Source organism: Eumetopias jubatus, unplaced genomic scaffold (genome assembly GCF_037043125.1).
Source record: "Eumetopias jubatus isolate StellerSeaLion01/CBP00866 unplaced genomic scaffold, mEumJub1_p1.0 scaffold_5, whole genome shotgun sequence".
NCBI classification, from domain to species: domain Eukaryota; kingdom Metazoa; phylum Chordata; class Mammalia; order Carnivora; family Otariidae; genus Eumetopias; species Eumetopias jubatus.
Genome location: NW_028274811.1, coordinates 73,083,253 through 73,097,211, shown reverse-complemented (window position 1 = coordinate 73,097,211; position 13,959 = coordinate 73,083,253). Strand labels below are relative to the sequence as shown.

Genomic DNA, 13,959 nt, shown 5'->3' with positions numbered 1-13,959 from the left:
CATCGCATTTTCCTAATCCCTATCTCTAGATCAAATGTTCCCTCTCTGTGCGCCTGTTTCAAATGTTAATAAAGTTTTCATTTCCAGAAGGTTCAAAATGACAGAACAAAATTCTCTCCTTTAAGAGCCCGAGAATGACTTCTGTTTCTGTCTGCAGGTAGTGGAGGACATGCTGGAGGACGAGGAAGAAGAAGATGACAAAGATGACAAGGTAATTATCTTTCCCAGCACTTGGGTACCAGGGGATGGGGAAATGTAGACATGACACTGTTTTCACAGACAGTTAAAAAAGGAGTTGAAGTGTTTGAGTCCAGAAAATTGGACAGTGCTGTTTATCATCCTAACAATGCCACTGCATGTTGCAAAGAAGGAGAGAGGGCTATAAATCCTCTTCGTTTTTGTCCAGAGCTGGGTCAAATATTTTTCTGCCAGAACAAAAAAAAATAATTCAGCTTGTCTGGAACTTGATAGCTCTCGTGAAGATAACGGCAGTGACAACTGTTTTTGAAGGGCAAAAATTTGTCCTATCTTGAGTATTACAAATCGGGCTACACTTTGGGGGAAGGGAGAAGGGGGAAAAACAGAGCAGCCTGCTTAAGTTGAACATGGATATTGTCATCTGTAATTTTCAAGGAATTGCTTAGCAAAAGAACACACGTGTGTGGGGAGGGCTCCGGAGGGCATTTAAATAATCCCAGTGCTCACGGCCCTTGCCTAGACTTGACTTGGAATGGCTCTGTGGCTCGTTGGTCAGGAAAGCCTATTGAGAGGTTATTTTCTGGTTGCTGGTTGGCATGGGAATGGTGACCACAGTAAACAAACAAACAAAAACAAACAAATAGCTAGTTTCTGGGATTTCTTGGAATGGTTGTCCCCTGGGAAGAGGGGACAACTGGAGAGAAGAATTAGAATGATCTTGCACCACTGTAGCGGTGTCTGGGGTCAGAAGAAAGGCTTTTTATGGCAAGGAGGAGAGCGATGCTGGTTTATCAAAATCCTTGGGCATTTCTAGATAAAAATCTAAAAAGTGCTAGAGTGAGATTGGGAGGGAAGAGAGAATATCATTCATTATTTCCAAATTAGTTAGCAAATAAAACCAGATTTTGATCTTCACTGGAAACTGAGTTCTGTTAGAGTAAAGCAGTGAATTTTTTTTTTTTGAATAAAGGAGAACAACAATGTATCTTACTTTATGCCCTTGACCTTTGATTCTAGTAGAGATGTACAGTTATATCCTGGTATAAGAATTTGCATACTGGAAGCAAGCATTAGAAATGTAAAAAAAAAAACCAAAAACAAAAAACCCCCAAAAAACTCACAGTGATTAGTCAAACTCCCAAATGATTTTTTTCTTGACTATTATTCAATGCTACAAGGAAAATAAAAACAGACACACACACACACACCTTCTCCCTTCTAATGCCGTTCCAAACATTTTGAAATTGATAGAGCTTTTAGGTGAAATTTTTCTTCTGTACATCATTTAGTCATTAGCGACATCATCAAATATACACTAACAAAAATCTCCTCTCTACAAAAACACATAGATGCTTGTTTTTAACGTTAAATAACATGAACATACACTTCTGGCAATAAATGATATGATTTATTGTTAAGGTCACTTGTAGAGCTGTAGAGAGCTTGTATTTTAACTCAACATGCCAGCTCTGAATCATCATTTTTCTGCTGATAAACACTGAGCTGCCATCCATTTATGGCCATTTCCCTTGCTTGTTGCCGCTTTATTATTAAAGCCACCATAAAGATTCATTCCAGCAGCAGGCGTTCCCTCTGAAATGTTAATAAATGGAAACCCTTAGTGAAGTCTAGGACTTCAGTGTCCCTGCTTGAAGTCAACCTGTATTTTTTTTTTTTTTTAGCCAGTTTGTTGATACTCCAAACCACTCATCTCCCCGTGATGGTCATTTTTTTAATAGAGAGGATGTTAGGAATGGGAAGCGAATAACACACCTGGTTAACCAGCTCACCAAAACCTAGATGTCAAGTGGAACATGCCAGGTGGAAACAGCACGAAGCCTCTGGAGTGGCATCTATTGTAATCTAGTGTTGAGGTGTCTGAAACTGATACCCAGGTTCTAACACATTTTCAGATCTAGTTACCAAAGTTGATTGAAAGTGAGTGCTTAAATTACTGTGTGAATTCAACTGTATTCTTGTGCGCAGGATGCTGACAAACTGTGTATTTTCCATATGACAAGACGGTGAGCTGATTTTCATAAATCCAAGCCTTTATTCGAGTGATATATAAGGAGGCTTTTCTCTTCTACTCATAATGCAATTGATAGCATAAAAATCATATCTGAACAAAAAAGAAAATCTCAAATATAATAATTTACAAAAGACTTTTAGGGGCTTGAGTAATGGAAGAATCCTAGAGTGGATGTGTTAAAATATAAAGTTTTTCCTATAAGAAATGGAAATATGAAAGGATCCTTCGAGTTTCCATTTAGCAGCCTCCATCTCTGGACTGGCTGTCAGAGTGGTAAAGGTTGTAAGTCCTGGCTATCAGTGTGTCTGAGTGGGAGAAGGGTAATTTCCTACTTTAAAAAATTCATTGGTTCCTCTGTTTAAAGTTTGTGTATAGAGTCATGGGTAATGGAATTTCAGGAGAAAACAAATGTGTTTTTTGCCACATGAGCAGGTACTGACCTCTAGCTCTCATTATTTCTCTGTTTTCTCATATGGTATAATAGTGGGGTCAGGTCAGTGAGTCCTCTTATAGGATAAAAGTAAAAAAGATTAATAAATGTGCCAAAGCCTCACTTTAATTGAACCTGAAGCATATGTTGCAAGTATGTAAAATATGTCCCAGATGTTTCACCAGGGCTAGTTTCTTGGCTTTCCCTGATTACCACAAGGCAGCTATTAGTCCTCTAACCTTTGGACTTGGGGGTAAATGGGGTATTACGTGGCACAGAATGAGAGCACCTGTTTTCCATTCAGCAAAGACCCCTGGCAGGCTTTGCCTAAGCCTCTCCATATGTTTTCACTTAGCAGATTGTTGGGCGATTATGAAAAGTGTCTTTCTTTAGAGCCAGCATTGATATTAGTCACTCACAATGAAAGGGCAAGTCATTGGCTACTTGACAAGGTCCGTGTGGGCATAAACTGACGTCGTTTATTTCATTTCGGCTCGAAGTGCTTTCCCTCCACATCATTATGTAGATGGCAAAGACACGGGTCCAAAAAGGTGAAGCAAAGATTACAATTACTCTGCATAACAGTTGTGTGAGAGCTTTTCTTTAGTGCTGACTTCAGCACCTGGGAAGACTTTGGTTAAAGTTGGTAAAAGCTAAGTCATGATTCACCTGGATCCCCAGATTTTGAAGCTGTTCCACACCGTGGCCTTTTTGTCATGTGTTCTCCCTTTTTATTAAAACAGCTGATCATTATTCAGGTGAGGGCATGTGATGCTCAGACTTTGCCTTCATTCAAGAATCCATTGTCCACATTGGCTTTAATCTAAAATTAGGTGGCTTCTCTCTTCATCCAGTTCCATGGTTTTCACAAAGGCAGAGAATATGGATTTTAAATGGTGTGTCTTAGTTATGAATCACTGGCTTCTTAATATTTTCACTTATCTGCATTATGTAGTAGCACTCTGTGAAGGTGTGCGGGAGATGAAATTTCTCCTGAATCAAATGTTAGGAAGACATCACCCTGGGTTCTCATTTCCCTTTGTTGTAGAGCATTCTCTCTGCCATCAACCACAAAGTCACAGTTTGATCTGATTTTTGACCTGACATCAGATCCTGCCTTTGTGGTTAATAGAATGTCTTCGTAAACAAGGCTTAGCCAAATGACCCAGGTGGAGCTATCACTAAGCCATATAATAGTGTTTCTGACCATGTTATTTATGGTAATACAGTGGTCAGTCTGCATAATCCAGACATCTAATTAATGAAGATCAGCTTCAGTTTTGTAGCTTAGAAAGTTTAGGCATGCTTCCCATGGTGTGTCCTACCCCTGTAATGGGATCCAGCTGCAGTTATCAGGAAGCAGAAGATAGAATGCAGGTTTTCCTCGGGATAAGCATGGATTCAAATGCATGGCATACTACTAATGTTTATTGATAAAAGATATTAAAATGTTCAGGCATTTATGCTTACATTGCTTCTCCTTTTTCTTCAGCCATTAGGTCAATGTGACTGTGTTTCAAGATAACTAGATGCAATGAGTGAAACATGTCTGAGTTAATTCAAAATATGCAGATTGTTTACTTTAATTCTCAAAATCTGTGTTATCTGGTTTGATTCTCCAGCCCTAAATATGTATATAATATACCCAAGATGCATACATCTCTGCATCTCAAATCAAGCATGGGGGGGAAGGAGATAACTCTAATATGTGATAGGAGAGAAGATTTTAATCTGACAAAATGGCATTTTCTGGTTATATTCAATGAAATAATTACATGGTGGGAAAGCAGATCAAAGCTTTGGAGAAAGGCAGGGAAAGAGGAGTCAAGAAAAAAAATTCTTAAAAAGAAATCTTAACTCACATTTAACTGCAATAGCATTATATTAGTTTACTGGTTTCCTACTACTGCATAACAAATGGCCACAAACTTGGAGGCTTAAAACAAACCATATGTATTAGCTCTCAGTTGGGTAGGTCAGAAGTGTAGGCATGGCTCAACTGGATTCTCTGCTCAGAGTCTAACACTTAAGGCATCTCTCAGGCTGAGTTCTCATCTGAGGCTCTGCAGAAGAATCCACTTCCAAGCTCACTTGGGCTGTTGGTAGAATTCAGTTCCTTGTATTTGGAGGGCTGAAGCCCTTGCTTTTCTTGTTGGCTTTTCACTCCTAGCAGTCACTTTCCATGGTCCCTTCCATCTTTATATCCATCAATGGAGAATCTCCCTTCTGTCAAATCTGTCTCACACTTGAACTCTCTTTCTTCGGGAAGAGCTTAGCCCCTCTTAAGGGTTCATCTGATTAGGTCAGGCCCACCAAAGGTCATCCTTTCTTAAAGTCCACTGTGCCACATAACATAACCTAATCATGGGATGACCATTCCATTGTATTAATTCCCTTCACATACAAGGGGAGGGGATTATATTAACAGGAAGTGGGAATCTTGGCATCTTAGAATTCTGCCTACTACAATCATCTGGACCCACTAGTTTTAATTTATTTTAAAATGGGGAAATTGTGCTTCAGCCAAACGTAGGTGCATTGCCAAAGGTGATATAGACAATAAGTGGTAGAGCCAGGGCTGACACTCAGGTTTTCCAAGTTTGGCATCTTTACTGTTCCTAAAAACTAAGTTTTCTAGGAGAATAAATATCAAGGAGCAGATACAAATCACCTTAGACCTGATCTTCAGGTATTCTGGTAGCATAATCAGGGAGTATCCTCCATCCCAGCTAGGAGCTCTTTACTTCTAGGTTTCCAGTTCTTCACACTGTTTTCCTGTACTTTCAGCCCTTTCCCACTCTCCCAGCTAAGCCGCGATGCGGTGGGCAGAATAATAACCCCTCAAAGATGTTCCCCTCCTAATCCCTGGAACCTCTATTACACTACATGGCAAAGAGGCACTGAGGTAGCCCATGAGGTGAAGGTTGCTAATCAGCTGACCTTATAATAGGCGGATTGTGCTGGATTATCTGAGTGCACCCGATATAATAGTAAATGTCCTTAAAAGTCTAAGGGGCCATCAAAGTGGCCACCACTTGCACAGCTATGGCCCAAACCAGCACTGGGGACCTTCCTGGCCAGAAGGGAGAGCTGCTGAAACATCTGGAGGGCCTGAAGGTAGAGGTCCTCCAGGTGCAAGTCACCAGCATGATGGGCAGTGCAGGGTCCAAGGTCTCCAAGATCTGAGCTGTCTACAAGCCCCTCACCCTTGTTCTCACCATCATTCACCGGACTCAGAAAGAGAACCTCAGGAAGTTCTGCAGTCCAAGAAAGGGGGCACGTCCTGTACCAAGCACTAGGAGAAGCTAAAGACCAAGAAACAGCCGCAGAAGGAGCAGCTGTACAGCACCCAGTGTGGGGGCAGATGGAGTCAAGGCCAGAGCCCTGGCATTAACACAACAAACTGATGGGGAGCAGGGTGGGGTTAGAGGGTTGAGCTGCTATCCTGGCCTTGAAGATGGAGGAAGGTGGCCACAATCCAAGAAATGTGGGTAGCCTTTAGAAGCTGGAAAGAGCAAGGAAATGGATTCTCCCATAGAGCCTCCAGAAAAAAATACGGCCCTGCCCATATCTTGATTTTAGCCCAGTGACATGCATTTCTGACTTTTAGACTGCAGAACTATAAGTTAATAAATTTGTGTTGTTTAAGCTGCTAGGTTTATCCATTATAGCAGCAATAGGAACTCATACAGGTGCCTTCCAACCGCATTTTCCACACTTCTAAAATAATAGTACCTTTTAAAGCACAAGATCTGAGCTCCTAATTTGTTCCTTATTAACTTAATCCTACTTTTCTGTATGAATATGGCTACACAGTTTTGCATTCACTATGGAGACTAGGAGCGGTATAACAAAGCAAATATTTTTATCCAAATTGCCTTAGTTTTTATTCAGAAAACCTTGTCCAGGAATGAGTGGGTTTGTACCCATGCCTGTGTGCTCTTGGTTACTTTCCTGTTTAGGAGTCTGTATTCTTCACTGCTGAGTGCGGCACCAAGTCACGGTCAACTTGCTTTCTCCACAGAAGAATTTCACTTCTTCAGAACATTCATTCTATTCCTCAAAACATTTCACTCAATAAAGCACCAGGACAGAGGGTATTAGCCCTACTCAGGTCACAGACTCTTTGAAAATCTGAAGATAGTTGTAGACTTTTTCCCCAGGGGAGGGGAAAAACAACAACAACACATAAACACACAAAAAACCTTTTTCATGCCTTTTTTATTGCAATGGAAATAGAATTATTTTACAGAGACTATAAAGTTTCTCTATAAAGTCATATCTCTGTGGTTCACTACCTTCCTCTTGACATTAATGCCTATTTTCCTCAAACACCTGAGATAAATGCAAATTTTCCAAGTAAAAATAAAGTTTAGTTCGGCTCAGAAGTAAGCTTCTACAAGAAGGCTGATGTTTGGCTTTGATATTGAAATTATGGAGTGGTTTTTGACACAACAATAGGCTTGTTATTTTTGACATCTGTTTGACTATGACTTTTCAGTTGCATGGCAGTATGTGCTTAAAACATTGACTTGACAAGAGACAACAGTAGCAAACAGAATGGGAGCTGCCATGGCTTTATTAGGTGAAGGTTAAGCACAGAGGAATTTCTCCAGTTCTCCAAAGTCCTCGTTGAGTTCATATTCTTTTGTGCTGAGGAGATCATCTCTTAACACGTTTGCATCATTAATGCCTCATCATTAAAAAAAAAAAAAAAATTAGATGTTCACAGTTCCGTGAGGTCATTGGAGACAGAATTCACTTTTAAAAATGTTATCTAATGATTCCAGCTGTCTGTGGGTTTCTACCTGTAAACAAATGGAAAGATTTGTCACTCCTTGTTCCAGTTTCCAGAAGCATTTCTTCAGCCTTGGAATGTGTAGATAAATGCCCCCAACATGCCCTTCCAGCATGGCAGTAGAGTGAAAAGAATTGAAATAGGAAGATCTAGTTGGATAATTTGCAAAGAATAGCCATCAAGTAAAACAAACTGTGAATGGACTCTTTCCTGTTGCTTTATTCTAATCATTGGATTTCCTTTGCTTCAGAAAAGCAGAGCTTGTATTTGAAAGTCAATCACATGTTTCAAGACAGGCCCTCTGGAAAGCGAGTTAACGTCTATATTGCAGCAATGAACTTACTCTTAGACTCCCATTTCTTGACAAAACCTCTTGAAATAGTGTGTCAGTCCTGGCTCTCAAGAGGTTGACAGCATTTGTAGAAATAGACACAATTTTTTCAGGATCCCTGGCAGAATCATTGACACTGGCTGACACCACTGCATGTTGAGATGAGGAGCATGTTTCTTCACCAAAGCAGCAGAACCAGATGTGTTGCCAAGCATCACAGATGCTCTATCGGAGCCCAGAGTGCCAAGATTTTTATTCTGCCTGAAGATTTATTTGGCAAAGAAATTCTTCACCATGTTAAAGGCATTGACTCTGCAGATTCTAAAAGAAGTTCACGACGGAGGAATTCTTCTTTGATTGTAAGAAGTTGCCAACAGGAGTTGGCTATGCAAATAGAGGTATCAATTTGTATCGTTACATGCAAAAGGGAGATATTAGAGAAATGTCAGAAATTCTGTAGTGTTGACATCAATTGATGAGAATACAACTTGAAGAAATATGTGGCTTCACCAAAATATTTCCAGTGACATGGGTTATTTTGCTTGGTGGTATGATGAACACAAGAAATATTTTAATACAAGTCTTTTTTTTCCCCTTGGGGAAAATCCAAAGCCAGGTAAAGTCCCGATCTTTAATAACCAAAATGTTTTTATATAAAAGAAAAGATCCACAATGTTTAATAGATTTTCAGGATAGGCAGCCTGAGCTACTCCCTTTAATGTTATTTGTTGCATGCTTCCATTGGCCAGAATCCTGCACTTCCTGTGTTCCATCACACTCCAGAATTAATAGAAAATCAATAGATATGAAAACCTCATGGTACTATTTTTTTCCTTTGAAATTTTCCAACTTAAGCTAGACTAAAAGTAAACAAAGATGTATGGCTATAACCATGTTAGCAGGGTGTGTTTTCTCAGATTCCTATCAATAGCAAACTATGCTAGAGGTCTAAACCTGGCAGTGACAATATTACTTGTCTCCTTACCTTTGGTAACAGATTGTTCTCTGTTCAAAATATTCCTCGCTGCCTACCAATCTCAGGCATGGCCGTGTAACTCACTCTGGCTGACCCATGCCACTTCCCAGCCAAAAGCTCAAGAGCTATCCTTGACTCTGCCATATCTCTTTTCCTTCTAAAACATAGCGGTAACTATCCACATAGGAGATCCTTCTTTAGCTTGAGTTCTAGAATAAAGATAATGTGGAGCCAACCCAGAAGGGCACGTAATATGAACAAAAAATAAACCCAACCTTGTTTTAGGAGCCTTTATGATTTTGAGATCTTTGTTGCTGCAACATAATTTAGTCCAGGCTGATGGATACAGCATTCATCCCATATTACTCTGTGTGAATCAATGTGAATCAATTATAATTTGAAATAAAATAGGAGCTTTTAAATAAAACTAATCAGGGTCTCAGAAAGGAAAATCTAAAATACTTTTTTCTTCCTAAAAGCACAAATCTATCTGCAGCCCTTGAGGCCCAATCTCAGATACAGGTTGAACCATTTTGCTATGAGGGCTCTCTCAATGAAAAAATGATTTATTTTTCCCATAAGCTTAGAGTGAGGACAAGACACTGGGTAGACAAAGATAAATATGGGCCTTTCAGGAGTCACTGCCTGGTGGGACCCTTGATTATGTAAACTAACAATTATAATATGGTGAGAAAAATGTTACAATAAAGTTAAAAAGAGTTTGGGAAAAACAGAAAGATGACCGTCTTCATAGAATTGGCAGCAAATTTGCACAGAGGAGGCAGCGTTTAGTTTAGGTCTTGAGGGATGAATGAGAATGTACAAGGAAGTGTGATTTGTAAAGTCAAGGAGGATGTGGTACAGTAGGAGCATAATGTGGAGGACAATGACACTGGGAAAGGTAAATTTAAGGTTGTGAAGGCTTTAGCCATCATCTAAGGAATCTGAATTATCTTCAAGCAATGAGGAATCAGAGGCAGTTCTAAAATAGGAAATTGTCATGATGACATTTGTGCTTTAAGAAGAAAACTCTGGCAAGAGGCAGGTGATAGAATAAGAAGGAAATGAGACTTTAAGTAGAGAAATATGCTAGGAGGTGCCATGGTTGCCCCAACAAGAAATAATGGCAGCCTGGGCTAAAACAGCAATCATGATAATAAGAAATAAACAAATCTGAGAGATAGTTTTAATAGTAAATGTAATAAGATTATTGAAACAATTTATGTTGTATAGAATAAGGGAAGACTATAAGATGCCTGGTTGAGATATCCTTATATTTGTGTAGCACTTCGCATGTTTCAAAGTACCTCCCCTTTCGTACCTTAATTTAATGTTCGCAATAACTCTGCGTATTGGCTTATCAGGTATCATTCCCACGCTTCAGTATCAGCAAGATTAAGTTGGCTAGTGGGGAAGTAGCTAAGATTAGAAACCAGATAATGTGACTAAAATAGAAAAGTAGTTGAGCCTAAAAACAAGTTAACTTATCTAAGAAGAAGCTAAGTCTAGGAATTAGGTAACTTGCCTAATGATGAAGAAACTGAGATCAGAAAACAAACCCTCTCATTAACTTTCCTTCCTGGTCATGTTGTAGCAAAGCCTGTTGACCCACCTAGCGATGACACCTAGGTCACTTGGTATGCAATTTTGCATAGTTATCACCCGTTCCGGTCAGTATAGACAGAGAGTGTCGTCTGTGCCTACCCATCCCTCTCCTCCCTGGGCACTAGGTCTTGAGAGAGAGCATTTGGAAAAATGATGGCAACAGGTCAATATTCAGTGCCTTTTCCCCATTCAGTGTGCTTTTACTAAGTAAACACAGATCCAATATGGAAGCAAGAAGTATCCATGTAAAAGGAGGCAGAATATTTTTGATACCTCAAGAGTTGGTTCAGAGGGAAAGGCATATAGTAACCATGCTGATTCTGGCTTTGATCTAAGAGTCTTAAGGAAAATATGATGCAGGAGGATCATAGGTGAGTTGAGAAGCCCCTTCTCTTGTCACTATTTTTTAAAAATGAAAAGACTGCGGGTGCCTGGGTGGTTCAGTTGTTAAGCGTCTGCCTTTGGCTCCAGGTCATGGTCCCAGGGTCCTGGGATCGAGTCCCGCATCGGGCTCCCTGCTCAGCGGGAGACCTGCTTCTCCCTCTCTCACTCCCCCTGCTTGTGTTCCCTCTCTAGCTGTGTCTCTCTCTGTCAAATAAATAAAATCTTTAAATAAATAAACGAATGAGTGAATGAACGAATGAAATGAAAAGACTAAAACCTCTGAGACATAAAGTAACTCACTCACAAAAGAAGTGAAACAGCCAAACTCCAAACTTTAGTCTGCCTCCAAAGTCAATTTTTTGTATAACAGTCTCCCCGTACAAGCCCCCCTCCAAAAAAAACACACTTAGTGATCTAAAGCAATAATTTACCATTCCTTATTATTCAGTGCGTTGATGGGCTCACCTGGGCAGTTCCTACTTGAATCTCTTTTGTGGGTCTAGCTAGATGTCTGGGGTTTTGGTCCCCTAAGGGTGGACGTGGACTGGACATTCAAGATGGCTCAGTCAGAAGACTGGAGGTTGTTGCTGGCTTCTCATAACATGGCAGCTCAGTTCTGAGAGGGAGAAGCGATCCAAAGTGAGTGTTTCAAGAGACCAAGCAGAACTGCAAGGCTTCTTATGATATAGCCTTGGAAGTCCCAGAATGTCCCTTCTGTCATGTTCTTTTGGTCAAGCAAGTCACAAAGACCAGCACAGATTCCAGGAGAGGATGAATTCAGTTCTACCTCTTAATCAGGAGCGTCAAGGTCCTATTGCATAAGAATCTAAGGGAAGGGAGATATGCGGCCATCTTTGGAAAATAAAATCAGCCACCATGTCTAAAGAGGAAAAGCTTCTATAGATGTCCTGTAGCATTAAGGAATATGAACCCGGTTGCCTAACTGGAGAATATCTTTTTATCTAAGGTTTATCAGCACATAGTGCTTGATTAGGTTATCTCAAAAATTAAACAAGCATAGCACCTTCAAATTGCCAAGTATATGCAAATCTTATCCTATATATGTTTATTTCACTTTTTGTTTTTGATTTAAAAGTTGAGAAGCAACAAAGGACCAACTGAATTGTCATTCTCTACTTCACTAAAACTTCAAAGTGCTACCTAAATCTCCCTTCTTCTGCTTTATCCATAGATAAGGATGCAGTCCAGAAATTCCACCATCTAGCTGAACTTTCTATTGAAGCTAGTTGGTGGGTAGAAAGGAGTCATAAAAAATCCTTTTTAAATTCCTCTTCAAACTATAATGGGCATCCATTGTCCTCCACCAATGAAGGAGGACAAGACGCCGCTGTCCTGTGTCCTAGAAGTCAGGCTGTACTTGCTCTGAGTGGCTGTCAGAAAGTCAAGCGAGAAAAGGAGATGGCAGAATGCTTCCTTCTTAAAACATAGGGGTTTCTCCTTTTTAGAAAATGTAATTTGAAATTGCCAACAGTTCACATCTGGTATTTTACTAATTTGTTCAAGGACATTTCTCAGAGAATTTAAAAGATCACTAATATCTCTAAGACTTTGGATGTACAAACTCTAAGTAGCTTGGTCAACACTCTTTTCCAGGATCGCTGGAGCTAATGTTTTTCTGCTGGAGTGAGGAAGCATTATGTGGATATTAAAATCAATATTCTGCACCTTATGCACATATATGCTATTTCCCGGTTCCGGTATCTTGACCATGTATTCTGATCAGCAATGATTGGGGAATGGGGACAGCATCTGTATTCTCTGCAATTACATACTAAAATATTTTGGAGACGTACAGGGCAGCATAATAAACGAATATACAGCTGTTGCAGCCTGATAATGTAAGATTTTATTGATTATCCAACAGAGTAACCACCCTGGGTATTAGGCTTGCTCGTCACAACCTTCAGTGCCTGGGGTAGTTGAACAAGTTCTTTTTTTCCACTGAGCTGACCTCAAAGTCACATAGTTTCTGAATCAAGGTCCTCAGATTTCATACCTTGGCAATTTCTTTCCTTTCTAATGGGGTATATTAGAGAAAATGTGTCACCTTTTGCACCATGTAATACCAAATCAGATCAGAATTCATGCACAATTATGTCAGTGGAAATCTAATAGTACAGGCTAGCTTATCTCTAGATAACACATGGAAAAATAAACTTCCACAACTGACAGATTTACTTGATTTTTTTTCAGATAGGTTATTTGTAAGCAGTCGAGCTAAAGAATATAACTGGATTATTTTTCATACTATAAAAAAAAAAAGACTCTCAACCGTAAAATGGTTGCTAAGTATTCAAGCTCTGTCACTCTGCCTCCCCCCCACCCCTTTTTCTTTGAAAGAGTTCCTGGATAATGAATGCAAAGAAAGAACAAAAAAAATTTTTTTTTACATTAGCTATATTTATTAAGAGAACTAACAACTTTAGGAAAACAAAATTTACATAAGACACTTATGTAGAAATAACATTCGTTGATAGTTAATGGCATTTAAGTAACACAGGTTAGGTGGTGGTCTACCTGGGAATGATATTAGGCTGCCTAAAAAGCATTCATCTGTGTTTCTCTTTTATAATCAGAAAAAGTCAAAGCCCATCACTAATCTGAAGTCATCTTGAAACCAATTAAAATAATTTAAGATAAGTTGTACTGCAAATGTGCTTTTTAAGTGTTTTAGACTTAGGATGTCTTAGGGATGTTGTAACCCCTTTTTAATGTTACTATTTATATATAACTACCATGTGTATAGTATTACACCTTTAATGCACTGTATTAGCTGTCACTTGAAATTAAGTGCAAGCATGTTCTTTTTTGGCCTTCAGTTTCTCCTATATTAAACGTTTAAATAATGGTAACAGTAGTAAAAGGGTGGATAGCTTTCCCAATGGAAACTCACTTCTGCATCTGGTTGGGTTGTGTTCGGGTTTCTACACGAAAGATATCGTAATATCAGAATCTCTCAGTGTTTACACACCTGGTATCCAGAACTCTACCTGATGTCTTTTCTTAGGAAATTAATGGAACCAAAGCTTATGGTAGGCATGTTTGATAGATAGACCTTGTCTGTAGAGATCTGGTGATAATTCCATCAAAATTTGTCCCTAGTTGATCATATATCTATGCATTTTTATATCTTTGTGGTTTTCTTCACCAACTCTGTGCTTGCTTCAGTGCCTTCATTAGAAGG

The 13,959-nt window shown here is 39.4% G+C and overlaps 1 protein-coding gene across 10 annotated transcripts in view; it reads left to right on the top strand.

The window, feature by feature from the left end:
• Window positions 1-13,959, top strand: part of MCTP1 (multiple C2 and transmembrane domain containing 1) — a 505,859-nt gene that overhangs the window by 433,441 nt on the left and 58,459 nt on the right. For all 10 annotated transcript variants that reach the window (XM_088023395.1, XM_088023389.1, XM_088023396.1 and 7 more), the window contains one exon: window positions 158-211. In XM_088023395.1, coding sequence (XP_087879521.1) covers window positions 158-211 — 54 coding nt within the window. The remainder of the gene's footprint in view (window positions 1-157; window positions 212-13,959) is intronic.